Genomic DNA, 24,356 nt, shown 5'->3' with positions numbered 1-24,356 from the left:
CCATGTTCATCTTGGCATCAATGATGACTCCAAGATCCTTTTCTGCCTCTGTACTGACGAGAAGGGAGTTCCCCAGCCTGTAGGTATGCTGCTGGTTCTTTCTCCCCAGGTGCATCACCTTGCATCTGTCAGTGTTGAATCCCATCCTGTTCTTATCCGTCCACCCTTGTAACCTATCTAGGTCCAATTGCAGCCTATTCCTCCTTTCTAGTGTACTCACATCCCCCCACATTTTAGTGTTGTCAGGAAATTTGAACAGGGTGATTTTTACCTCCTCATCCAGGGCACTGATGAAGATGTTGAACAGTGCGGGCCCGAGGACCGAGCCCTGCGAAAGCCCACTGCCCACATCCCTCCAGGTCGAAAATGACCTGTCCACCACCACTCTCTGGGTGCGGCCCTCCAGCCAGTTGGCAACCCATTTGACTGTGTAGGTGTCAACACCACAGTCCTCCAGTTTTTTAACGAGAATGGGATGAGAGACAGTGTCGAAGGCCTTCCTAAACTCCAGAAAGACCACCTCCCCACTGCTACCCCTGCATCTAAGGATTTTGTGACCAGGTTGGTCTGACAGGACCTGCCTCTAATGAACCCATGTTGGTTGCCCCTAAGCATAACCTCCCCTGCTGGCCCCTCGTGGACGTGTTCCAGGATAATTCTCTCAAAAAGCTTACCCAGGATCAAGGTAAGACTAATTGGCCTATAGCTTCCTGGGTCCACCTTCCTTCCTTTTTTGAAGATGGGAACCACATTGGCCCTCTTCCAGTCCTCTGGCACCACACCAGAGCACCACGAGTGCTTGTAAAGCTGTGCCAGGGTTCCCACGATGACCTCAGCTAATTCTCTCAGCACGCTGGGGTGGAGATCGTCCAGACCAGCTGATTTAAATATATCCAGACCCTCCAGAAGTTCCTTGACTAGATCCTCACTGACCCTTGGCCTAGGTGCACCTCTCCTGGGGCCTGAGGGGGCCTAAATGTGGCTTTAAACAGCCAGTGTCGAAGCTACAATATAGACATCACTTTGTTGGGTCTATTTCATAAAGACTTGACCAGAAACTGAAAATTATTCCTGGTTTTGCTAATAATTTGCTGTGTGACCTCTGACAAGTTGCTTTATCTCTGTGTCACATTGTGTAAAATAGGGATGATATTCTGCTTGCTTTATATAACCTATAGTTGAAAATGTATATATAAGATATAAGCATATTATTATTATATCCTTAAACAGAGAACTTGTTTCATAACAGAGTCTCAACCAATCTGCTTTAGATTACCCAGTGCACATCTGTCAAATTTCTAGTGTAATTATTAGTTACCTCAAAATACTTACTTAGGTTTTTTCTTTGTGACTTCGCCAGTATTCTTGTGAAGGACACTCAATAATCTCCTGATAGTGGCTGGCTCACTTATGGTTTGATAGTGTAAAAGCACCTAAAACAACAGAAGTTTATTGTTTCAACCAGCGACCTACATCTTCAACTACAACCTTACTTGCTAGCACCCAGAAAAGTCTTTAGATCCAAAGTGTGACTTCTGAAAAATCCTTTGTATTGATACACAGGCCAAAATAAGGAAGTGGCTCAAAAACAGCTTCAATTAGGAACACAAATCATTTACTGTATTTGCAGGCAGAGGCTCAAAGCACTCCTCAGTGAGGAATCCAACTCGTGTTCAGCACCCCATTTCTTCAATTCAAAAAGCAGTGTTTATCACCTAGAGAAACCACATCCCAGACTTCCTGTTATTTTTGTGGACACAATAAGCATAGATCTCTCAAAGTCTGCAGTCTTCCATATATTACATATATATACTAATTCTTTATGCCTTTTGCTTACTGTCTGCACTACATCAGTCCTGTAGCATATGCTGAATTTTTCAAATAACTGAAAACCAGTTGCATTGCCAAACCCCTACATACACTGCCTCCAGAGTCTTTTTAATAAAAAGCTGGCTTAACTCTGTAAGTGAACTCCATATGCAGACATTACATCAAACCAGGAGCAAGAGCAGACATATGCTTCCAAAGATGCAACTTTGCACCCTCTTTAAGCTACAGAAGAATCAGGTGTTTCAAGTGTGTCCCCTTTTTCATGAATGTGACATTCCTTTTTATATACAGAAACATACTAAGCCACTAAAGGAGAATACAAGAATGTTAAAACAGAAGAGTATCATGAAACTTACAGGGAATCCTTTAGTAAGTGGGACCTCAATATTAAAGATGAGGACCCGAGCTCTGAAACGAGTGCAGACTCTGATGGGTTCCTTGGGATCACAAAACACACAGCCCACACTAAAAAAGGGAAGAAAAAAGAACCAGTCAGACACCACTGTGTAAAAACCACTCAGTCTCCATTACAGTAGCACAAGGATTTTCAGTAGATATACATCCTGTAACAAGGAAGTCAAAAGAACTCTCTTTTTTGTCCATCTAGGGCAGAATATAAACTGGCACAAGTTTTGACATGTGGAGCAATTTGGCAACCAACTTGAAAGCTCTAGTTTAGTGGTCCAATTAGGATGCCAAAAAGAAACTGTAAGAATTTTCTATCTGATTAATTAGCATAAATCACAATGTACAGCTAGCCAATACTCACTCCAAGACCAAGGCATACACTGTGTATGAATTCTATAAACTGACTGCACAAGCCATATGCTAAATAAGTCTGAACAGCTTAACTTATTTAAAAAAAGAAATCACATGTTTTTTAAAATAGTGTACAAACAGAAAAAGGGGCACATTTGTTGAAAGAACTGTTTGCTGCAAACAGTTTGTTAACCTGTAGTTAATAGTAAGATGCTGGTATGTCCTATTATTTGTTCAGATTTACTTTACATAACATCTGTATGATTTACAGCTTGATGAATTCTTGATAAACATTTTATGTAAAATTATTAATAATACCTTAGAGCATGCTCTGTAATTCTATGTAAAAATTAGAAAAAGACCTTCTAAGGAAATGGGTTTTTAAAGTTACCCCGAAAGCATGAAGGTCAATTGATTATGAACTCTAACAGTATTCTGAGACTGCCGTTGCACATAAAGCAGATGTTTCCAACGTATGCACATGCAAGCCAGGTGATATGCATCACTTTGGTTTTAAATATCCTGGTAGCCAAATCATTCTTCAAGTAAACCGCTGATTGTGAAGAGTAATAGTTACATGGTTTTTCATTAAAAACAAACCGTTACTTACACCGAAACTTCATTTTGCACTCACTTGATTTTGATGATATCCATGCCGGTCAAAGTGAGACTAACGTGATCTCCTGCTGCAGCCCAATCAACTGGTTCATCATGCAGCGTGATTCCTGGAAATGAGTAAGAACAGAACCCCAGAGTGAAGTACCTAGGTTCCGAGTTACAAACAAACAGTTCTGCTTGAGACATTTGTGCTTCATCAACCATTACTCATCACTTTTCAGTATGAATGGACTGATAGTAAAAGCTTTTCAGCTAAGAACACAAAAGGAAACATTTTTTTTTTGACTGGGACTCAGCAATCTTTCAAACCACCTTGCGTATTAATATGGCTTTGTCTAACTCATGGGAGTGGACTCAGTACCAATCACACAGCGCAGATGACGCGTTCTTGAAAATACCACTAAGTACTAATATCACAATCCTTGCCACACCCATCCTGTGATGCACAGACATACCCTACACCGCACCTTTCATGTTTCTTATTGGTACTTCTGTCAACTTTCATTTACCTTCAGTGGGTTTGCTCTCTTTCACAGAAGAGCGCACCGAATGTCTCTCATTTGCAGCAATGTAGCGCCTATTAGAAAGCATCTATATAAGCATTGGTTTGTAATGTATTTTAAGTAAGTTTGAGACAATCAGGTGTAGACACTTGGGCAAGGATAAAACAAAAATTCTTCCTTCTTTATCATTGTGATGTTCTTGGCTGATATCAGAAGGAGAAAGAGATCTTAGCAAACGTTGGTTTTTGAGGGTTTGTTTTTTTTAATATTGCCCATATCACAAATCCTGCTGCATTCTGTTGTAGAGCTTAATAAATAAAACGCGATTCATGTTAGCATGTCCCAAAGCTGTATTTGTTTTGTCTCCCTATCCCCATGCACCAGGCTGTGCCTAGTGTCATTTAAATTTAAATGTCAGTCATGAAAAAAAGCAGTATTTGTTAAGTGATGCTGAAAATTATTGCACATAGGAGGTGACACTGCCATAAAATGATAAATGAAGTTCAATTTTTTTTGTTGAAAGTGGTACGTTGGTTGCATAATGGCCAAAAATTAGCATATCCCTTGTTTGTACTGGAAGATAAACTGTTTTCTCCTCATGTGAAATAGTTAATAACTCCAGCTATACTTAAGCCACTACGTGATGCTCTAACTCTGACTGTACTCTGGGGGATTCTCAGGTGACGTGCAACGAGGGTAACCGTATCTATGCCACTCCTTCCTCTCCTATAACTAGCGTAGAGGTGTGGCCAGGGTAGCCCTGTAGCCTGCTTATCATTACTACTGTAACATTCCCTTTTGCTCTCAGTTAAACCAGGGATCCAACACAGGACTGAGGATGCAAAATAAATCACTGCTTGCTGCCATTTTTGTATACCCCTATCACCTACTTATATTCTTCACCTCCAATCTATAATCGTGGCAAACCTCAAGGGTACGTACGAGTTGTGTCAGACATAAGATGATCGGTCTGAAAACCTCCTTACTCGCTTTTTAAAACATATCCAGCTCCTACTTCTATGACCTTTACTACTGAAAACTCTACAAAGCTCCTGAATGGATTTGTTCTAAGCTGTGACAGACTCATGCTTTCACTTTTATCCATTTAAGAGACACGCATTTACTCCTTAGCACTTTAAATGTACTAGACATTAAGTAGCTGAATATTTTCTCACACACACACACACACACACACACACACTTTCCCCTGAATTTAAAACTGATTCAAATTTTCTGACTCTAAACTTAAGATAAAAAAAAAAGACATCAAAAAAGATGCACTTACAAGGACAAAATCTGTGGTGCACAGAACTCTTTTGACTTTTCTTTTTTACTCTGATTTAAGAATCAGATTATTTTTAGAAGAAATATCTCACCTTAACCAGTGCATCCTATACTGGAAAGAATATGACAGTTTCCCACCTTTTCACAAATGTACTGAAACAAATTATTTCCAATACATTGTACCTTTCCTCTTTGTTGGCCTTCTTTGAAAGAAGGAATTCAGTTTATTACTCATTTATTAATTTGTTTTTTAACTGCAGAACAATATTTGAGTTTCTACTGCATGGAGCACAGTTCGATTGGCACCCCGTAACTGTCAATGGAACGTCTTTCAAGTAACTGCTTAGCATGGCCAACAGAGCATGAAAAAGCTTTACAAGTTAAAATTGATCTGTAAGGGCTGCAACATTTCGCAAGTCTTTCAAAGATAGATAGTTATACAAATACAGTCACATCTAAAGAAATTCGTTTTATGCTTTCACATTTTATGTTTGACAGTTAGTATCAGTTTGAATATCTGTTACCATTTCAGCAACTGCTTCTAGCTCAGTATTGACCTGAAAGTAAACAAGCCTTTGAAGACTATACCTTTTGCAGTGCAAGTTTCATTGGGAGGCATTGCCAGAAGTCTCTCTCCAACCTGAATATAGCCTGCTTCTATTTTACCAGTTACACAAAATCCTGATCCTTGGTCTGTAAAGAACATGGCAACAAATTAAAACAACAGATAGATAAGTGCATGTTAAGAGGCAATCTTTATTTTTCTTTTTTGGTAAGCTGACCTATTATTAGCAGCATACAAGCAGATTTTTAATGTGATAAAATGCATTTTTCCCAGTAAGAAAGTATTCAGTATTTGAAAGGCAGCCAGCTCTACATCATAATGAAAACAAAATATTAATTCCAAAACTCCTAATCTGATTATTTTTCTGAAATATGAGCTGAAACTCTCCACTCGAAAACAAATGTAGTTGCTAAACAAACCAATTATTAATTTTCAATAAATAGAAGGGTTAACCTATACAATTTTATACAAGTTTGTACCATTCTCCCTCCCCTTCTTTACAATTTACAGTTAAAAAAACCCCCAAAAAACAACCTTGCATATGCTGAGATGTCTCAAAAAAATCCTTAAAAATTGCAGTTGTGGATGTGTTTCTTGTTGGTTTATTGTCCAATGAACTGGAAATTCTGAAAGCTCTCTCGGTGTTTCTTTTACTCCTAGAAAGTCAGCTGACAGCTGGTTTACTAACATTTAGCATGAAAAGCTATTGCAGATGTTATATTAATTTTGAGTCAAGGCCCACCATTTCCTTCTTTTGTATTCATTACTACTATTGCTGGATACCCAGTTATTTATGTATTAGCATAACTTACAGATGAGTTACGGGGTTGGTCAACTGACAGAAGTAATATTGCCAACAGCTCAGATAAGGGGAGAAAGAATGTAGACGTCGCACCCCTCCAGCACACTAAGTGCCAAAAATTATACAAGTTTTGTGTTTAGAACCAGTTGGCATGCATGCAAAGAAATCTGTGTGGGGGTTCAAGTGATATTTAAATGTGCAACTAACCATTCTGAAACAGCAGGTCTATATTCGTACACAGGAGCTCTATCTGTGTAACCTGATACCCAGCTTACTACACGATCTAGCTGGGTTCAAGTACAATTACAACATGCATACATGGCAAGTTTCTTTAAAAATACACTTTGAGAGTAATAAAACTGATGATGCTTGAATAAAATTCATGTTCCTCTGCCAGGTAGAATATTAAATGTCAGATCATGCTAGCAACTCAGCAAACGGATTGGGATCAGGAAATTCACAAGTTCCACTGTATGCACTGTATGTACTCACTGCATAGCCATTAGCAAGTTACTTAATTTTTGCCTCAGTCCTTCCATCAGTAAAATCCAGATAACACCACTTACTAACCACCACTAAGAACACTGTGAAAAACTTAATACATGTAAGTAGTATTGAACAGATGTCTCTAAGCACTTTAAAGTCAGATTTTAAAACATGCTTGTAAAATGTTATCTTACACTGACTTAGAATTATTTTAAGATATACATACAAATTCATTCATGTCTTAAGATATGTTTTTGAAATGATTAGTAAAAATAAACTTTATAAGAGAACCAACCTTTAAAGACATCAGAAACACATAATCTGAATGGTTTTTCCACTGATCTCTGTGGTGGCTTGAAATAATCTGAAAAGAAATAATAAGACAAAGATTTCTGCACTTAATAATACAAATGACCATCTCAAAAATTCACAGTTACGTAATCAACTATGCTATTTAAATCAGCAGAATGGCACACTTACCAATTTGCTCTAGCAAACATTTCCCCTTATACCATTTAGTGAGTTCACTTGATTCACATTTTGTAACCAGGTTTTCACCTCCAAGACCACTTGTTGGGATATAAGCTACATCAGACTCCTAAGTAAGAAAGCAAACACAAGTTAAACAGAGTGTTTAATTAAAATGATAACAACATGTAAAAGTAGATGGAAGAAACAAATCTTCAACATTATCATAACTGTTACTAAGATACAAAATAGTCAGTCATTATAATTCTCTTGAACAAATAAAAACATATTTTTCCTGATACATAAGGCTTCTATCAAGTTGAATATTTAAATTATTTAAAAATACAGTAGCCCTGTTGCCCAATTCATCTCTTCTATTTATCAAAACACAAAAGCAAAGGAAGAGAAATCTGAATTAAATGGGGCATTTTATAAACTTTAACTAATAAATGACCTTAGTATAGAAACTCCATATGTCTGGGAGGGATATGTAAGTGCAGATTTAGTCTGCCACATGACCAAAAGAGGTAAAAGCAACAGTAAGACAAAGCCAAGACCACCTTCAAATTAAGGCAAAAGTCTCTAAAGTATCCTCGCTAACCCACAATCTGAACTAAAAGCTGCTCTGACTTGTAAGACTCTACTGTAACACACCCAATAAGTCCTCTAGGATACCAAGATTTCAAAAAAAAAAAGAGAAGTTAGTGGCTTGTAATTTTTCCGTGCAGAAAACATTCTCTCCAGGCCTCAAAGAACATGAGTGGCTAATTTGTGGCATTCTAAGGAACCCACATACCTAAAGGGAATCAACCTCTAAAAGAGGTCAAATGCCAGGTACCTGCACCTGAGACTTCTTAAGTACCCACTCATTAGAGAAACATGGGGTCAGGGGACTCTGCTGTAAGCCACCAGTGTCAGCAAAGATGGCACCACACCCCAATCATTGATAAGGGTCTCTAGCAGTACAAACTAACTTCAACAGCAGTGCAAACTAACTCCAACCCAGCCCCAAAGAATTAGCCAGACTTAAGCAAAGCTTCAATAATCTCATTCTTTAAATTTACTTTACCTTAAAGCCAGCTTGTTTAAGAAACTGGCCAAGTTTACTGGTAATTTCTTGAAATCTCTCCTGTTGCCAATTAACCTAAAATTAAAAAATGATCATGATAAAAATAGTGCATTTTGGCTATACAACTTCCATTACACTCTTACATTGTACTCTGCCTAAAGAATAAGATGTTCACAGTGCTCATCTTATATGTTGGAGAAAGACTGCACAGATCACACTATGAACTGAGGGCCAACAAGACTGGAACAAAATTGTATGACTAAGTTTGCAAGGCCTACATTTGTTAATCTGCAGTTTGTGTAATAGACACTTTCATGAACAAGTCCCCAGATTTGGGGTTGGGTTTTCTGGCATCAAAGTACAACAAAATTCAGATTCAACAACCGTGCCTCTTCAGAAATCAAAATATTCAATATATAATTCTAAAATGTAACATTTTAATACAAAGCACATGTTTGAGCAAATGCAGTAGCATGCCACACAAGTAACCCTCGACAGAAATCAGGTAACTTCAACTATCATTAGGGAAACAACGGAGGCGAAACATTCAGGGCTGAACATTTACTCCAGTAAGTTTTAGAGGGGTTACTTATAAAGTATTTCAGGGGGACTTTCAAAATCGAGTGGAGTCCACTCTGCTTTTGAAAATCTCCCCTGCTTGATATGTAGAGTTACAAACTTTAGAAGAATATTCTTGCCTTTCTGAACATAAACATCATAAAAACTAGACACTGGGTGGGAAAACCTTATAAGGAGGGCCAATCCTATTGGAAAAGTAATACAGATCCTCTGAATTAAGGGCTCATGATAAGGAATGTAAGATGTTGCATCGTTTAAAACCTTTAAGCATGTACCTGGTCCATTTTATTGACTGCAACAGCCAGTTGTGTTACTCCAAGAGAACGAACCAATAACCCATGTTCTCGAGTCTGTCCACCAGTCTCAAACCCTGCTTCAAACTCTCCTCTGCTGGCATCCACAACCAAGATAGCCACATCAGCCTAAGTAAAAGGAAAAAAAAGGTTCCAAGAGCAAATTCCATAAGCCGAATATATTAAGAATAAACATGGCCCATTGCTGAACATGCACAAACAAATGACAACAAAATCTACCAGACTCAAAAATAAAGTATTAACATGCCTTTGTCTTAATGAAGATTGATTTCTGTATCATTGTTTCTGGGTCTGCATTAATGAGGCACAGTACAGTTAAATGCCGAGGCTATTAGCCAACAGGTAGCCCCTTCCTGTCACGTGACCCAGTAGGATTGTTCCATTGAGGAATTCAATGGGGTACCAATAGGACCAGGTTCTACAAACCTGGGGATGTATGTAGTGCCCCAACTTCATGCTTAAGCCTGCCCCCAAGACCTGGAAATCAGAAATCCAACATATTCCTCTTGTGCCAAAATGGTTGCAAAGAACTTTGTTCCAGCTACTCTGTTGGCCTAATAAAAGATATCGCATCTACTCAAAGAACCTTGCCTGTCAGAGGTAAGAGATGAAATACAGGGAAGCTCTTCCTGCTTAAGACCTGGAGACAAACCCGACTATCAGGCAATATCCTGCATGGGACCCAACAACCAGAGATCCTGTAAACAGAACTCACGCTGGGTACTGTCTAATCCATACAACACACTGGTCCCTGCCAAAGTTGTGATGTAACAACTGTGATTTAGATCCTAAAGATGCCAAGATGGAAAGTGAAAAAACCCACGCAGTCATTTGCCTTTTTAACATGCAGGAAAAATCTGCTCCAGGTCTCAAGCAAAAGACTACCAACTGTCCTACTCCCCAGCATCATAGGTGATCCAGCATACAAAAGGACAGGAAAAGAACCCAAAAGGTTGGTAACCTCAGCAACAAGCAGTAGCCAAGAACCAGTCAGCCCATCATAAAGCTCCTGTCCAACAACAGCCAGAAATAACCAGACAGGCTCCAATAACCTAAGGCTACATGAAACAGACCGACCACCCCCAGGATGAAGAAGTAGGAGTTGGTTAGAAGGAAAAAGAAGGCAGCAACACCCTGCCCTTTTCCCATATGAACATGCTGCAGTGTGCAGAGAGGGAACAAGGGAGGGCATATAAGGCATGGCTCTAGTCACTAATAGCTAAAAATTCCCCTTGCAGCTCTCAAGAAGAGGGACATGTCTCTACATTTCCTGGCCTCATCATCAAAGATGCAATGCCTGCTAGTAAGATGAATTTCCTTCAGAAGTACACCTACAGTCCTTTTAAAACATACTATAGTTGGAAGCTGAAAATGCATAAACTACTTCATTAGCACTGCATACTACAGGCCAGATCCTCACCTCTGATAATGCTGCTTTGCATAATGTAAAATGGCAGTTGGGGATTCCCCTGGCATAGCAAATCCCAGCTGATGTAAAGCCATCATAGCTCTTTCAGCCACCTTCTTCAACAGAGTCCCTTGTAGCACCTGACTGTGCCAATGAAAGTAGGAGGGTGCATGCAAAGAGCATGCTGTATTCCCTAACTGTCCCATTAGAGAACATTCACAATTCTAAATATGGGTTCGATTACAGCTAGATTGATCTGTCATAGCTGAAGAAATCGAGGGAAAAGTCTGCTCATCTATAGCGACAGAGAGCTAAGTGAAGGTAGAACTGAAAATCTGGGTTTCTGTATTCTTTTTATGTTATTTGTAGAGACTACAAAATCAAATCAACAAACAGAGTTTTAAGAAAAACAGTGGTTAGGCAGAGCATTTTCCAACATTTTTTAGGTTAATTTTTCAAAACGTATTTTTCAAAAAAATGTATTAGATGGCTGGGAATATGTATTTACACCTGTGTCATGTTAACAGGCAAGCCTAACAAACAGTACAGTTTAAGAATCCCTGGCTGTCCTATGGCTTAAATACAATCCCAAGATGTGGATTCTTACCCCAGACCTCTAAGCATGATTATGGGCAGCTCAGTCTCCCCATGCTGTCATGTTTCCACCTGTCAAACTGATAACAGCTCTCACCCATTCTTGTAATGCATTTTAAGGTGCTTAAATACAAGGACCTCAGTGTTAGTCTGGAATAAGCATCATTGTAATAAACTGAATCTGTGAATGGCTTTTCAAAGGAACTCATAGTAATCAAACTGTCCCAAAATTTGCTTCTTTTTTCTAGTTTTAGCTTTGGCAATGGCTTGGTAAGACTTTTCTGTAGGCCAGTATAGTTTCAGGCTCCTGGGACAACAAACTCACAAAAAAGTAACTTGGTTACTGTAGAATTAAAAGTAGGTCAAACATATAACAGGTTTTAATTTACAATGCCAGCAACTGAAGCAGTAAAAAGACAAAGGGCACACAGGGAAGAAGAAAGCCTTGAAAACCAAAATCAAATAAATTTTCAGCATATATAATAAGGCTACTTTTAATAGTTTTTGAAAAAAAAAAAAAAAAAGTCCACTTTTTTAAAGGAAAAAGTTATCCCACAAACATTTGGATTTTGATGTCCAGATAAACATATTACGCTCTTTCATTCCACTTGATTAGTAACTGATCTGTGCAAGAGACGCAGGGGCTTTAAGAATAATCTGACAAAATAAGTTTATAATTTGCAATTCTGAAGGGAAAGAAAATAACTGGAACTAATTCATCTATCACAGGCCAGTCTGGCATTCACTGTCATTCTGGGAATGTACCCTCTTAAGACTCTCCAAAAAAACTCTGACAAATAGAAGTTTTTTGCAGAAAACAACTGCCTTGGAGATCAAAGTCAGTCTATTTCAGACTGAAATGGGCACAACATTTGTTCTGAGCAGGCATTAATGACAAGCCCCTGCTGATAGCTCCCATTTTCATTTCAAGGGACATCCAGCTGGATGGGACAGGTGTGGCAGTATGTCAGATCATACTCTCTTGGGTTAGCCTGCAACTCATCTTATAATGCTTCAATAAACTATGGTCAATCCTTTTAATTTCATCCCAAAACCAATAGGAAGCCAGCTGTGATCCCAGAGTACAAGTGCCGTATGCTCCACAAAAGATGTACTTCCTACAAAGCGAACTGACACATTTCACACCAGTTTTGATCTCTAGATTTCCGCCTTACATGTATAATGTGTATGCAGAGTACAGACTTAAATTGAAAAATACACTGTCTGAATGGTTTTTGCTAAGTTCATGAAAAACTTTTAACAACTCCTTATCCCAAAAATCTTTTTTGGTAGCACTGACTGTTGACCAGCACATACTTACCAGAAGTGATTTTTTTTAAAAACTATACAATTTTACTGCCACAAATGCAATAAACTTTCATATTACTTCATAGATAAGTGTAAAACCCTCTTTTCCCCACAAATCTGAATAACCAAACAGCCATCAAGAGAGATTTCCTTTAAAATTCCAAAAAAAAAAAAAAAAAAAATGTTTTTTCTATTTAGAAAAAGCTGAACAAGTTTCAGTGTTCCTCAAAAAGTCTAAACATTGCGTGAATTTTTCTTTCTAGAAGTTTTCCATAGGCTAACATGTAAAGAATAAGGTTATATGTGCAATTTTTAGAATGGAACAGAAAACAGTTTACTATTCACAGATACTAGCACAGAGTAAGTACTATAAAACAGGACATTTTGGGGAGTTGTTTAAAGGTTACATACAAAAAGCACAGAGGTGTTGGCCATGTTATATTGAAGTCAGGTTGATGGTAGGATATGTAAGGTGGCACTTAAGAAACTAACTGGTTCAGAGGGGCATGAGCTTTTGTGGACAACCACCTACTTACTTTATCAGATGCCTGCAAGCTACTTCATCAGATTCTTACTTATTTTAAAACTAGAATACTACATTATAAAATAAAACTATATTTTTTTTAACTTTTCATATTTGATGAGTGCAAACAGTAGAATATGGTTAAGTGACATTTGTTACCTGTGCAGCTCCAGTGATCATATTTGGGATGAAATCTTTATGGCCCGGAGCATCCATCAACGTAATAACTTTTGTCTTTGTCTCAAATTTCGTCATACCCACATCCATTGTTACTCCCCTTAAATAAAACACACGTAATAGACCATTACAACTGCTTGAAAAGTTAACAACATGTACAAAATGCAGTATTAAAACAACAATATTAGCTAAATCCTACATTGTGGCTCTGACAGATTTGACCTGTACTAACCTGTAATTCTCCTGGCTCTGACAGAAAATAATTTGGCCACTTCTATTGTGAAAGTATTTTTCAATACTATAGAAAGAAACTATTTTTCTATATCCATATATGATTTTCAACTTTAAAAAGTTAAGGTTACTGAGAGAGGTGTTACTTTCATTCCTTCTCCTGTGCTTTTTTTCTAAAGTGAAGAGAGAAAACAAAATCTAGTTCTACATAAGGCAAGTGGAGATTTGCATATATATATAGAATAATGGTATGCAGTAAGATTATGTCCTTCTGCTATAATTCAAGGACAAGTAGCAAAGTTTAGTATTTACACTATTTAAGTGCTCTGCAACTGCCACTTTAGTTAAGTCATCCCCCAATTCTGCAAATTGAAGCATCAAATCAACAAAACCAAAGCCAATGAAAATGTAACTACAGCAAGAAGATCGTCTACCTGTAAATGTTCCCATTCTCAGGTTCCTATTCTGATTCAGGATCAACAGCACAGTCCCTGGAGTTTATTCCAAGTGTGACTAAACAGCCTTCCAAGGATATTATGTGCCCTACCCACTGTTTCCTTGCAGCACCAAATGGCAAAAGAAACATCACACAACTCAAACAACAGCTTCTAAATACTGTAATGTAAAATATACCATTGAAAGTCTAGAAGGACAAAAATATTCAAAAAGTGTTTCATTTAACACATTAAAACAGATTATTAGTCTTACTTTCAGAAGTAAACAAACTGTTTCCATAGCATAAGTCCTTTACTTGAACAATCCTTTAGTGTTCAGTAACAAATTGAAATGCTTTATAAAGCAGACTGCGTCAATTCCCTCTTCAAGATTTGAAATTCTAGGATTGTACAAGTATTTGATAAAACTGTTTTCAGGTTTTCAACTGTGATTCAGTCCTTTTTAGTTTATTTGCCTTTACACTCACAGGTCTGTTGTGTATACGTGGCCTATGTCTAAGTCTAACTTTAGGTCTGAATGCTGTAGGAGTGTTTAAACACATTTGTGTTAAAAGAAACCCTATGTTCTCTGCAACCCACTGCACCCCACCCCCACATTTTTCTGTATCAGTTTACTTTTTCAAGGTTATCTGTGCATCCAGAGCAGCTTGAATACCATGATACCATGGGCTATGAGTATACCATAAAATACAATTACATTAGATAAATAAACTTCTCCCTGTGGTTTCAAATGAAACCCAAGATACTAAAGAATATCAGAAAAACTGTGGTAGGCTATTAAATGCCATCTTGTTACAAACAGAGGGCCAGTGCCCATGGATCCAGTCTTTAGTATTTTTGCTTTCTAGCTATCTTCATCACTTCAACATAAGACACTTTAAAATACAGTTAACAAAATTAATACATATTATATAGCAAGCTAACATGCTACTGCCAGATGCTAGTGTGCTATACAATTAATTTACTGAGAGTAAATTAGATATTTCATCTGAGTCATATGTAATGAACCAAAAAATTTCATCTTCCTTAAATTCCTTCACTTGCCCTGATTACTTGGTTCATAAAAACTGCCAGCTCTTCAAAGGGAGGATTTTACCAAAGGGCACATCTGCTCTATAGTCTGCAACATAGTACAAACAGACTAAATTCTGCAGCATAGAGCCCCATGCTGCCACAGCTAAGTACTTTTGGTGCCTGAGCTAACCTATTTAAAGTCAGCATAGGTATTGCTAGCCCCACTGCAGTCTATAGCAGAATCCAAAAGGATTTCCAACTTCTCTGCTCAATTTCACACAACTAAGCTAGAATCCTTACTGTCCTTTGAGTGATGTGTATCTATCTATAGAAAATGTAATATTTCCTAGGAAATGTTTTATTCTTAACACTTTTAATGTACTCATAACAATTAATTGAATAATATTTCCTAACAGAGTTGTTCTAGCAGAGAGAATGTTAATTCACACTATAAGGCAAATTGCTTACCTTTCTCTTTCTTCTCCAGTTTCATCCAAGACCCATGCATAGGCAAATGAAGCTTTTCCAGCCTTTTTAGATTCCTGTTCATATTTGTGCATAGTTCTTTTGTTCACATTTCCCAGAAGGTAGAGTAAATGACCCATTAGAGTACTTTTGCCTGCATCAACATGACCTAAAGAGGAAAAGAAACATTGGAGCAATGTCACTTTTTCATATATTAGCTATATAATATAGTTAGGAAATTAATACACCAGTGCATATGAAATGTAGTGCACTAAAAGGTTGGGTTTTTTTTTCCATATTCCTGCAATTCACAGAACTACTATATATAGCATCAAGGCAGAGAAACACATAATTTCAGTAAGACTAACATGACAAACACCTCTGTACCATCAAAGTTACTCTAGAAAGGATAATGCTTTAAAAGATTAATCCAAATCAAAGTGCATTTTCTTTTGCTTTGAGAAGGAAAAGAGTAGTAGCAGAAGGCCAGTTTAGCATGCTAGTCTAATTAAGATTGAAAGTGGGTCCTTCTGAATAGCAATGGCCAAGCAGATGGGCTTGAGAGCAAGGAACACATTTGCTTCTCTATCACTTCCACATTTAACCAGCACAGATTCTTGAATGTTCGAGCTGGCCTAAAGATTTTTTTTTTTTTAAGGGCATTACCTATTACCACCAAATTCAGCAGTTGCTTTCCTCCTTGCCTCTTCTCCAGTTCTGCTTTCACATCTATTTGTTGTTTCATCTTGTTAGACTTTTTCACTGGAGTAGGTGCTGCACTCTGCTCTTCTGACACCTGTGTTGTTTGGGATGAAAGAGCTGATTTTGAGACCGTCTCAACTAACCCAGAAGTAACACTGGTATCTTCAGATGATGGTCTTTTTTGAGATGCGGTAGCACCATGGCCATTCTCTTCAGCAACCACACTACAGAAAACAAACAGAAAACAAGGATTACAGGAGTGCCAGCAGCAGAGAAAGAAGGGAGTTTCTCTTTACTTAACCTCCAAGCCTTCAAATTAAAAATCTCTGATAAATAGTAAAAGACTGTTAACACGGAAGTGATAGCAACTGGACACAAACCACATAGTTACAGACTCTGAATATCCTGCCTGAAAACAGCCTGTAGAAAAGCAAGATAAGGAAGTATCCCATAAAATATGTAAAATTCAGATAGACAAGAACCTCTTTACAGCCAGTTCCTTGATGGAAAGGCAAGGGACAGTTATAAAGAGTAGTTCCTGAGGTTTTATATTCATTGAAAAGTTAACATAGGCTTTTAACCTGAGTGCTGTGCATGAATGGGAGCTGACTTGAGGACAACTCTCACTCGAGTGTAGTGGTGCTTCCCGACTGGCCCATCCTGGGGTACAGACTGGAACTCAAGTGCTGCTTACATAGGTGCTGGTAACCCATCCACTTTGTAGTGTGAATACAGATTAGCCATTTAAGTGCTGAGTGTCCTCTAAGGGATGATGGTGGTAGCCATGTTGGTCTAAGGACATAGGCAGACAAGGTTCTTTGGGTAAATCTGATATCTTCTATTAGACTAACTAAAATAGTTGAGAAAATTCTTCTTTGCAGAAGTAGCATCCTCTAAAGCTTTTGTCTAATTCCCCCTGCATGTTCAAGTTAGACAAGCTTTCCCTTCTACAACTGTCTCAGAAAAACTAAAAGAAAATCAGAGTAGTTCAATTTATGGCACTGCAAAGAGATTGAGTCATACTCTGAAGTCCCAGCATATCACTTGTGTGAGAAGACTGGCAGCAGTTAAATAGGCATGATTAAGTATAGCTTTGCAGTATGGTTATTCACACACCAGCTAGGCTAAGTGTAATGTTCACTCCCTCAGAGACCAATCGTGTAAGTTAATACTGCAGTCAAGAAAGTCACTGCAGTGTCTAGCAATTAACAAAGTACAAGTGGTTGTTTGCCTCGTTCATGTTGTTTATGGTTTAATAGGATTACTTGCATGACTCAAAATTTAACGACCGGATCACAAAAAAAGAACTAGATAAATTAATTTCCAACGTTACCTAAGCAATGGCTTCTTTACCAGCATTTTTTTTGGCTTTGTATAGTTATAATTCTTTAATCCTACATAAGCAATTTTAAGAGATCCTAATTAAGCAGAAGGCCAGCAGTTCTGAAATTTTATTAAAACACGTTCTTGTCAGGTTCCCTCTACTCGTGCAGTTAAAGACACGACTGGATCTAATGTATGATTCACACAATCATGCCTCCTGCCATGCCACCTGTGCATGGCAGGAGGCACAACTGGGACTGCATGTTAGATCTTATTGTATCTTATTGCTGGAGCAGGGGGAGTCTGATCCTGGGCTCCCCCTGCATCGGCAGTAAGTAGGCACCCATGGCTGGGAGCCCCCCTTTGCTGAGGGGCTCCCAGCCATGGGGACCATACACAGTTGGGACCCAGAGCCCATTTTGAAACACAGAGATGCTGAATACATGAGATGCTGCAGCATGCTGGAGCATAATTGGAATGCTCCAGCAGACTCAATTAATCAGAACGTGTTGGAGCACATGTAAAGTGCCCCTATTGACTACGATAATACCAGATAGTTTCAAACCTTTGCTAAATTCCAACATAGATTTCTAAATGTTTTTGAACTTCCAGCACATGGAATAATAATAATTTAAAAAAATACAAGTACCAAATAACAGCTTTTGAAGGAAAAATCTTAAACATGGAGGGGGAAAAACCAATTCAGACTTTGCTGAGAATGGTCTGTCACTGAATTTTATTCACTGGATTGTATTTTCCAAAAATGCCAGTATGCTTTTAATAAAATAAAGCTAGAAAATGTTATTGTAGTATTCCTCAAAAAGTAGAACAATGTTAATAAAATGTAGAAGACTAGAAGCAGATGCTCAAATTTGCTTGGACACAGATTCTGTGAATAATCAGTAGCAAGTGGGGAGATGTGTCACTACCTTTTAAAAATATGGTTCCCTCTCCAACTCAACCCACCACTGTTGTAATGTTTATGAACACATGTGCTAAGGACAGCAGATTTAAAACAGCAAAAAAACAAAAGAAAGTTTTACAGGTAATGAAACACCTTAAGAGTTCAGGATTATCTGGACTTTTATCTTGCTATGCCTAAAATTGACTGCACAGTCCTGAGTACATTGCATATCTTCTCAGCCCTCCATCTGAAAAATTGGGATATTTCCCATAATTCATATCATTACAGCGCTGTCAAATTCATGGAATTAATGGGAACTGCTCAGTTACTATGGTGATGATCACTACAGATAAAACTAAACACTGAAAAAAAATGTCTCATTAATAAAAGTTTCCATGTTGGCTAACGCTCTGACCCTCAAAAACCTACTGATCTAGTTTAAATGCATGTAAACTTGGCTGGGCTCCACTGCAAGGCAGAACTGCACACAGCTAGGTAGGAATAAAAGCACAATATGACAGTACTACACTATGATAACCCAAATAATATAAATTGCACTGGACAATTACTGCACTTAAAAATATGGTGAAGCAAAGAATTACATCTCTAGTTACTGTATCTGCACACACTCTGCTTTGCTTCCAATCCCAGAGCTTTTTGCAACTTTTTTTTTGGTTGGTTTTTTTTTTTTTTTTTTTGCATGCTAGTTCAGCCATGTATGCTTTATTTTACTAAAAAATAATTTACATTAGTGCCTAGTCTACCATTTGGGACATTTTTTTCCTTCTTGGTGGGAAACACTGTCAAAACAATTAGCATGTCAGATTTAAACTATGATAGTTTTGGTTCAAAACCATCTTTCCTACTGTCAGTTTAGAAATGAATTTACTTCATAAACAGAAGACAGATACCAAAAAGGACATAACTAATAAGAAAGGTTTCTGAGAACCTGAGCAGTAGATTTAAAATGTTTCAAGTCAGAAAGTAGGCCAAATCAGTTTTCATTAGTCTTACATTATTTAAGATGTTTAAATGTTCATACATATTTTACTTTGGGTCATGTTTTTTCCATTAAAATTCTCTCTCATTTTCTTAATTGTTTTATCAGATACATTGTATTATATATTCACTAATTTTAGCAATGAGTACTTTCAGATTAAAACATATGGCTTGCACATATTTGAAAGCACGTATATAATTTTTCATTCTCAAAGTCTGGCTCTTGAAACCTCATGACGATTAAAAACCTGGAGAGAAGTACCTGTATACGAACAAAGGTCAAACTTGTCTTTGTGGATGACAAGCCACTTTCCTCCCCACCTTTCATTGTCAGTTTATTGAAAACAAAAGTCAAGAACCTATGTGAAACTGCAATTAAAGTGAGCCAGAAAAAAAATTAATCAGAAGTTTGTCTGCTGCTTTTCAAAATGCATTCCATAAAGACTGTCATACCAAGACTGCCCAAACACCTTGCAAAGCCAAAACAACAAAGCATCTGGAGAAACAGACTTGAAAAGGATAGGAAGCTTCTCATTTGTTTATTTGGTTACTTAGATTTAAATGTTTCTAGAGTCTATTCCTCAGTATCACTTCTCTATTGCTGTACATTAATTATAGAATATTTTTCAGAAATTACTAAATCTTAACTACTTACCTGAGAACTAACAGCCATTTTACATGGTGGTTTTTTCTATGCATATCTAAGTTTTAAATATTCTTTCTATCCCACCCTGTCCACTAAACAAGCAAACAGGACTCTGTGAATACCACCTCAAAACCTGAGAACTCGATATCCCAATAATCACCACTTCCCTGCTCAAACATCAACACAAGCAAACCCATCTGGCAATGCCAACTACCCATCCCAACCACCACTCTCATCCAGCAGTGCAATTGAAGGCACCACATTGTATAATCCATTTCATACACATATTAAACTCATCTTAAAAGAAGTTAGGTTCTTTGGAAAGCTGTTAAATACCTGATTACTTTTGTGTTCATGAACTTTTTTTTCAAATTTCCAGTCTAAATTTTTTCATGTCTAGTTTATACCCATTTGTCTGAATGCCAACATTGTCCTTAAGCTTAAATAGTTTTAAGCCTTCCCTGGTCTCCCCTTCCCCAAAGCATTTAATTGAATAATAGGAAAACAGAGCTAGAAGGAACCACAAGAGGTCATCCATGTAACTTCCTGCTCAAGGAAGGATCATCCTGCTCAAGCCCACCCCAGGCAAGTATTTCTCTTCTCCTAAAAGCTTCCAGTAACTGAGATTTCACAACCCCCCAAGGTAATCTGTTCCAAAACTTCACCACCCTCAAAGATAGAAAATTCTTACTAATTTTCCTTGTTGTAATTTAAAAGCATTACTGCTTGTCCTGTTCCATGTGGAAAAAAATAGCTGATCACCATCATCTTTATAAGAACCCTTGTTGTATTGGAAGACTAATCAGTCCTGTCCCCCCAAGTCTTTTGTTCTCCAAACTGACTACATCCAGTTGTAACAATTCTCTCCATATGCTGCTTTCTAGACCACTAATACAAGTTTGCTACTCTCCTCTCAACTCTGTCCATTTGCTCCACATCTTTCATGAAGTGAAGTGCCCAAAACTGGAAACAGTATTCCAAATGAGGTGCCACTACTGTTGAACAGCGTGAAAAGATCACAGCACTCCTGCTAATTAACAGCATATTAGTACACATTGTTGGCAATAATATTACACTGTTGAACTGTATTCATTTTGCAAGCCACTGTAACACTCAGGTCCTTTTCTCTAATACTGCGGCCTAGGTCATTCCCCATTTTGTATTTTGCATTTGATTGCTCTTCCCTAAATGCAGTACATTGCAAATTTATTTCAGATCATTTATCCAATCTCTGAAGGTCATTATGAATCCTGATCCTGTCCTGCAAAAGTATGTGCCACTCCATCCAATTGGTGTAACCTGCAACTGTATTGCACGTATACTCAATTCTTTGAAGTCATTAAGATAATGAAAAGTACCTAACCTAGGGCATACATCTGAAGGACTTGGATTGATACCTTCTCTTGCTTTTATATTAAGCTGCTGATAACTGTGACACGCATGCCACCAGTTGGTCATTCATGCGCTAAAAACTTTAAAGCAATACTTTGAAGCTCAAGCTTACGGCCCCCACAGGTCAGATGAGTAGTGTGAAGCCAGTCCACAGGTCAGATAGAGCCCCCCCCGTGCCAGGATCAGGCCCTAAGGCCTGGAACCACCCCCTCATGGCCTCCAAATGCCAGGATTGGGCTTTGGGGAGCCAGCAATGCCCCTGGGCACTGGTATCAGATGCCTTATCCCAAGCACAGGACCTAAAGCCCCTCACAGGTCCGAAAATTTGGCAGCAGAGCAGTGGTGCCCTTGCTCCCGCACGGCCAAATATCTAGATATGTGGAGAGCCCTGCAGAAACCCCTGCTTCAATATCTTTCCAGGTATCAAAATTCAAGCGACTGATCTGCAATTCTATCCCTTTCCTCCTTTTAAAAATGGCCAGTAGGCTTCTCCAGTCTTCTTGGATCTCAAATAACCTCTGAAATTACCTCAGCCACTTTCTTGAGTACTCTAGGGAGAACTTCATACAACCCAGCTGATTCAAAAACATCCAGCTGGTCTAAATCACCTGATCCATTCTTTCCCTACCTTAGGCTGATTATCTGCTCCCCTGATCTTGCTGCTGACTGTACTTGTGATCTAAGAGTTGACCTTTGAGTTGACCTTTCTGGGAGGCGAAGAGTGAAGTAAAAAAAAAGCCTTTGCTTTGCTCAGCTAAAGAGCAAACCAAGCCCTCCTCACATCCTCTCATAAAATAATTTTCTTGTTTTGGCCTTCCCTGGTCTCCCCCATGGGCTGGATGAGTGACAGGGGGCCAGTCTAGGCCCACAAACCTCCTCCCCCAGCACAGTGGTGCCCGCTCTGGGATGTGTACTCTGTGCCCACTTAAGTCAATCTGGAAGCCATGCTGCATGCAGCACTTGCAGATACCACATGCAGCACAAGTCCTGCACAGGCTGAAGCAAGTACTGCTTGTGGTGCTGTCCCGGAGTGCTGGGGCACGCACCATGTGCTGCGCAGTCTGGCTGGGGTGGGCACTATGTTCAGCTCAGCTGCCCTTCTGGCCAGACTGTGCTGCATGTACAGATCCCAGACCAGCTGCAGCAGCCAACAGATCCAGGTATGCTGATGGATGGAAAGGAGGAAGATGTCTGTGGGCCAAATCCAGCCCATGGACTGCCCCGTGCCACAGGGACACACCATGCCCAATATGAGTCTGATCAGACCCAGGGGCAGCACCCTGGGCTGGACAGCAGGGCTCTGCCGGCCTGATCCAACCTGTAGACCAGATGTTTGATATACCCTGCTCTATAAAGTCTAATGCAGCTTGACTTTGGCAATTTTTATTATATCCTTGCACTTCTAAATCTCTGAAAGAGAGCATTCTTTCCTGATCAATCCTTTCTTCCAGTTTTTGTAGACACCATACTTACTCAAATCTAAATCAATTCTGAATTTAAGACAACACCCCAATAATCAGATTCTATATACAGAAAACTTATAAGTTGTTATAATTTTTCCAAGGCTCTGTTCCCTACTGGAGCATAGTATGTGGAAGTTCAGTCCTTTCCAGGCCATGCAGCAGTGTCAGTGCTGTTAACTGGCCAAGCAGGCAATGCAATGGTGTCAGCAGTACTGACTGGCCATGCAGGAGACAGTTTCCATGTGCTAATGCCTGGGAGGCAATCCAGGCAGAGCTGGAGCCAAGCTGCACCTGACAGTAAAGGGGAGGGGAAAGCTACAGCGGGCAAGTCAAGGGGGCCAGGAGGCTACTGTGGATCTGACTCTGGCCCTAACCTAGGCTCAGGGCTAGTTAAGAGTCACAGCAACTGCCTGCCCTGCCCCTCCTGGGGGAAAAAAAAACCTACTTTAGATTTGAGTTAATACAGTACTCTGTTTATTCCTAATATCCTTCCTGGGGTGCTCATGCATAAAGGTGAGCATTAGCATCTTTGTTGGAAGAAATAACAGGCTGCCTCCACACTGCATGCAGAGACACCGTGTAGCCATTGTTCAGCTTATATTAAAAGGCAAACCAAGTTCCAATTATTTTTTATATTAAGCAATAAAATATACTTCTAAAATGTATGTCTTTTAAATTGTGGGCACATAAATTTAAAAGACAAATCTCTCTGCTGGACCCTGAAAAACGAGCATAGACGGCTTTATCACTTAGATATCTGCTTCTCCCTCACTACCCCCCTCCTCTCTCTTTTTTTAGAAACTTTTACTCAGAGCAATGGGTGTTACCACTTCCCATACAGAACCACAAACTATAACAGGTGCCATAGTAAACACCAGAGATGAAGGATATCCTGTGACTACTGAAGTCAATGGGAGTTTTACCAGCAAGTTCAGTGGAGACAGGATTTTGCCTGGAGTCACTGCTTATTATAAACACAACTGTCTCTGACCAACTGCATTTCATAGTCACCACAACAACACTGGCAAAATTTTGAAAGGCTCACAAGTTGTTGACCTATTACCTGGACAAGGGAGAAGAGATTGGTGTCATATATCTTGACTTCAAAAAAGCCTTCGATCTGGTATCCCACAGTTGATCCTGCCTTTTGGCAAAACTGGCCAATTGTGGCCGTGGGTCCACCACAATCCGCTGGCTGGGAAATTGGCTCAATGGTGGACTCAGAGGGTGGTAATTGATGGAAGTCAATCATGTCCTGTGTGTCCTGTGACCAGTGGGGTCCTCCCAAGGCTCTGTCCTTGGACCCATATTGTTCCACATCTTCATTAATGATGTGGACTTTGGAGACAGAAGCGGACTGGCCAAGTTTGCCAATGACACCAAACTTTGGGGCAAAGTATCCACACCAGAAGACAGGCGGTTTTTCCAGGCTGACATGGACAGGCTCAGCAAATGGGCGGATGAGAACCTGATGG

The 24,356-nt window shown here is 39.0% G+C and overlaps 1 protein-coding gene and 1 long non-coding RNA gene across 4 annotated transcripts in view; one reads left to right on the top strand and one right to left on the bottom strand.

Annotated features, from left to right (window-relative positions):
* The window catches only part of LOC109320207, a 15,239-nt gene extending 9,663 nt beyond the window's left edge, over positions 1-5,576 (top strand). Inside the window, exons 2-4 of one of the 2 annotated variants that reach the window (XR_002103753.1) lie at positions 4,320-4,390; positions 4,519-4,644; positions 5,255-5,576. This is a non-coding gene — a long non-coding RNA (uncharacterized LOC109320207). The remainder of the gene's footprint in view (positions 1-4,319; positions 4,391-4,518; positions 4,645-5,254) is intronic. The other variant, XR_002103752.1, reaches the window with a different exon arrangement.
* The window catches only part of HBS1L (HBS1 like translational GTPase), a 107,184-nt gene that overhangs the window by 5,786 nt on the left and 77,042 nt on the right, over positions 1-24,356 (bottom strand). For both annotated transcript variants that reach the window (XM_019550236.1, XM_019550235.1), the window contains exons 6-16: positions 16,119-16,378; positions 15,456-15,621; positions 13,270-13,387; positions 9,239-9,385; positions 8,385-8,459; positions 7,328-7,445; positions 7,143-7,211; positions 5,583-5,687; positions 3,224-3,314; positions 2,187-2,295; positions 1,333-1,433 (exon numbers count right to left, since the gene is read on the bottom strand). In XM_019550236.1, the coding sequence (XP_019405781.1) occupies positions 1,333-1,433; positions 2,187-2,295; positions 3,224-3,314; positions 5,583-5,687; positions 7,143-7,211; positions 7,328-7,445; positions 8,385-8,459; positions 9,239-9,385; positions 13,270-13,387; positions 15,456-15,621; positions 16,119-16,378 (1,359 nt within the window). The remainder of the gene's footprint in view (positions 1-1,332; positions 1,434-2,186; positions 2,296-3,223; positions 3,315-5,582; positions 5,688-7,142; positions 7,212-7,327; positions 7,446-8,384; positions 8,460-9,238; positions 9,386-13,269; positions 13,388-15,455; positions 15,622-16,118; positions 16,379-24,356) is intronic.

The sequence above is a fragment of the Crocodylus porosus genome, unplaced genomic scaffold (assembly GCF_001723895.1).
Source record: "Crocodylus porosus isolate Cpor-Errol unplaced genomic scaffold, CroPor_comp1, whole genome shotgun sequence".
NCBI classification, from domain to species: domain Eukaryota; kingdom Metazoa; phylum Chordata; order Crocodylia; family Crocodylidae; genus Crocodylus; species Crocodylus porosus.
This window is presented reverse-complemented; position numbering and strand designations above follow the sequence as displayed.